Source organism: Lottia gigantea (assembly GCF_000327385.1).
Source record: "Lottia gigantea unplaced genomic scaffold LOTGIsca_66, whole genome shotgun sequence".
Lineage (NCBI taxonomy): Eukaryota > Metazoa > Mollusca > Gastropoda > Lottiidae > Lottia > Lottia gigantea.
Genome location: NW_008710245.1, coordinates 1,344,799 through 1,347,907, shown reverse-complemented (window position 1 = coordinate 1,347,907; position 3,109 = coordinate 1,344,799). Strand labels below are relative to the sequence as shown.

General features: G+C 28.6%; 1 protein-coding gene across 1 annotated transcript; it reads left to right on the top strand.

The window, feature by feature from the left end:
* Positions 1-2,304: 2,304 nt before the first annotated feature.
* LOTGIDRAFT_129659 (hypothetical protein) lies at positions 2,305-2,628 on the top strand (the record flags this gene model as incomplete). Its single annotated transcript, XM_009064898.1, has 1 exon — positions 2,305-2,628. A coding segment is annotated over one exon (324 nt), but the record flags the coding sequence as incomplete, so codon positions are not given.
* Positions 2,629-3,109: the final 481 nt, after the last annotated feature.

Genomic DNA, 3,109 nt, shown 5'->3' with positions numbered 1-3,109 from the left:
ATAAATAGGTAAAAATTGTGTTTGATGTTTCTATAATGTCATGAACAGATATGAAACTAATTTGAAAAATGTGTATTAATTGGTATTGTCCTAAAAAATATATTTTTGTAATGTTGAAGTAGACTTGATTGAATATAATTTTTAAGGTGTGTCCAGGTCATGCTCACCCTTCCCGATAACCTTTGACAATCTATTACTGAGCTTGTTACAGATGGGACAATAAACCAAGGAACTGTGTGCTATAATCTCATAAATATGAGTTTTACACCATTTGAAAAGCTGAATTAAGCATTTCAGAATCAAATCTGAAGTTTGAATCTGTTACAAAAATGCACAGTGAAGTTAAAATTATAGTCACTGTCAGATGAGCAATTATGACTAACAGGGTTTTGATTATTTCTAATGACAGCTATTAGAATTTAAAATGGACATGTTCGCCATATTTTAACCAATCGTACCTTAGTTTCAGAAATGGAATTTTTTTTTAGATAATCAGTAATAGTGTTTATAGTTGGTACATTTTGAACTTCTGAATATTTGATTTAAGTATATTCAAGACACAAAAAATGGTGAAATTGTCTCTTTAATGAAGTTTTCGAAGCTGCAACAAAAACAGGGAAACAAGGCATCTGATTTTAAATTCAATGTAAAAAGTTATTTTAAAATTGAATTCCATTCCATTGTTTTCAATGATATTATTGATACAAATACCAGTTATTTATTTTCTTTGCAACTACCAATTGATGAATGATAGTTTAAATATGATAGGATAATATTATTTTTGGCTTACAGAAGTGATAAATGTGACAACCTATTTACTAGATTAATTTTATTATATTGTAGCACATTATTTATTTTAGGAAAGAAATTGGAAAGTGATCTTGGTCATCCTATTTCAATAATTTGATTACTCTTGATTGTTTTAAAGAAAAAATGAAAAGTGATCAGGGAAGGTTTTGATTTAAATCTCTTGGAATATGGATTTTTTTTAAAAATATTACACTGATGTTTCAAATCAATTTCATATTATTGATATTCTTTTATTGTGGCTTTAATGCTGACATTTGTAAAATTCTGGAGCTACCAGAGTTGAATCTCCTAAAGTATTCATATGATCGGTAAAACAAAAACCCCAAAAAACAGCTTATTCTGCGAATTCTCTGAAAGAAGTGTTGAATTGACAAGCCCAGTGGCAGAGTGGTATGAAATCCCTGTCTAACTAGGAATTCTAGGTTGTAACATTGCCGTTAAGTAATGTTACGTAAGCACAAGCACAGGCGCTAGGGTTTACAGCCATAGTAATTATTATAGAGGAGCTCAAATTCACTCAAATTTTTGGACTCAGAACTCAAACCTTTAATCTAATATATTTAAGAACCTGACAACCTATTACTGTGTTTCAAATTTTCTTGAAATAAAAAAAAAATTCCTTTGTCATTTTTTCTGAGAAAACTTATATTAGTAAATCACTGTATCATCATAAAGGATGTCAAAAAAAAGTCATACAATGTCAAACAGAAAGGAAGATTTCCTTCCTAAGAATGACAAAGGAAGGTAAAACTGTTTGCCTATGACCTTGAGTCAACTGTATTTATTCTCAGTTTGTTGAATAAATTTGGTAATCTAATGCAACCAAAGTGCATTCAAATATTGCTTCTTATTTTTGTGTGACACATCCCTATATATGATATGGATTCAAATCACAAAATTGGGCTTTACAAGGATATATACCAGTTTTGTAAATGTAGTCTCTGAGCATATTTGTCTGAAATGTTTAGATATGATATGAATGTAGTTTCATATCCTTCTTATCTGCACCTGATTGGACTAGTAGAGATTGGCACATTTAGTGTGTCAAAAGCAAAATTTTGACAGAACCTTGATGTTATCACATACATTTCAGAATTTCAAGGGATTTCACTTGAACAGCCTTTGGACTCTATATTGTTCAGAGTAACAGATTTGACTTAAAATGATTCATAATCACCCCAAAAAAATTGTGATATTTTGTACCAAGTATTAGAAATAATAATGATAATACACTGTATCAGCTGGAAACATGAACAGTTTCTGAATAAAAAATCTGACTTTGTATGACAGTATTTATTTTAATCTGATTACAGTTTATAAACCCGATATTGACTCATTTGATGGCCGTGATTTATACAGCTTATTAACATCCACTAGTGATCTAGATATTTACTCCAGGTTAAACACTTAAAGATACAAAATTTGAATTTTGCACAAACCATACAAAATTTGCTTGTATTATACAAAATTTAAAAATTTGCACATCTAATAATTTGCACAAGCCATACAAAATTAGCTTGTATTATACAAAATCTAAAAATTTGCACAAGCCATACAAAATTAGCTTGTATTATACAAAATCTAAAAATTTGCACAAGCCATACAAAGTTAGCTTGTATTATACAAAATCTAAAAATTTGCACAAGCCATACAAAATTAGCTTGTATTATACAAAATCTAAAAATTTACACAAGCCATACAAAATTAGCTTGCATTATACAAAATCTAAAAATTTGCACAAGCCATACAAAGTTAGCTTGTATTATACAAAATCTAAAAATTTACACAAGCCATACAAAATTTGATATTACCCTATAATTTCTTTGTAAACATCCAAAACTCTTTTTCAAACCGCAACATGCTGGCTACTGTAAAAATGGCAATATTTCAGGCTAAAAAATATGCTTATTTTAACTTTCTGTACTTTTAAAATGTCAATATGACTTTATAATTAGCGAAATGCATGTTTATTCACCAGTTTTTTAAATTCCATCTCATTACTGATTGATTAAAATTAGCTTAATAATTTAACTAATTAGAAATATCAGCTAAATAAAAATTGTCTTTTGTTGGCTGCATGAGCAGGCTGAAATGTGAACCATTACCTGCTTCTTTGATGAAAAAAAATAAAATGGTAAAAAGGTATGGATTATAGATGGATAGGTAAATTGAAACATAGATAGATATTGATGGCTGGATAGATATTAGGTTTATTTAGATGGATAAATAGATATATATATGGATGAATAAACATGCATGGATGAATAAATAAATATATTTGCAAAAAGAAATACTCAAA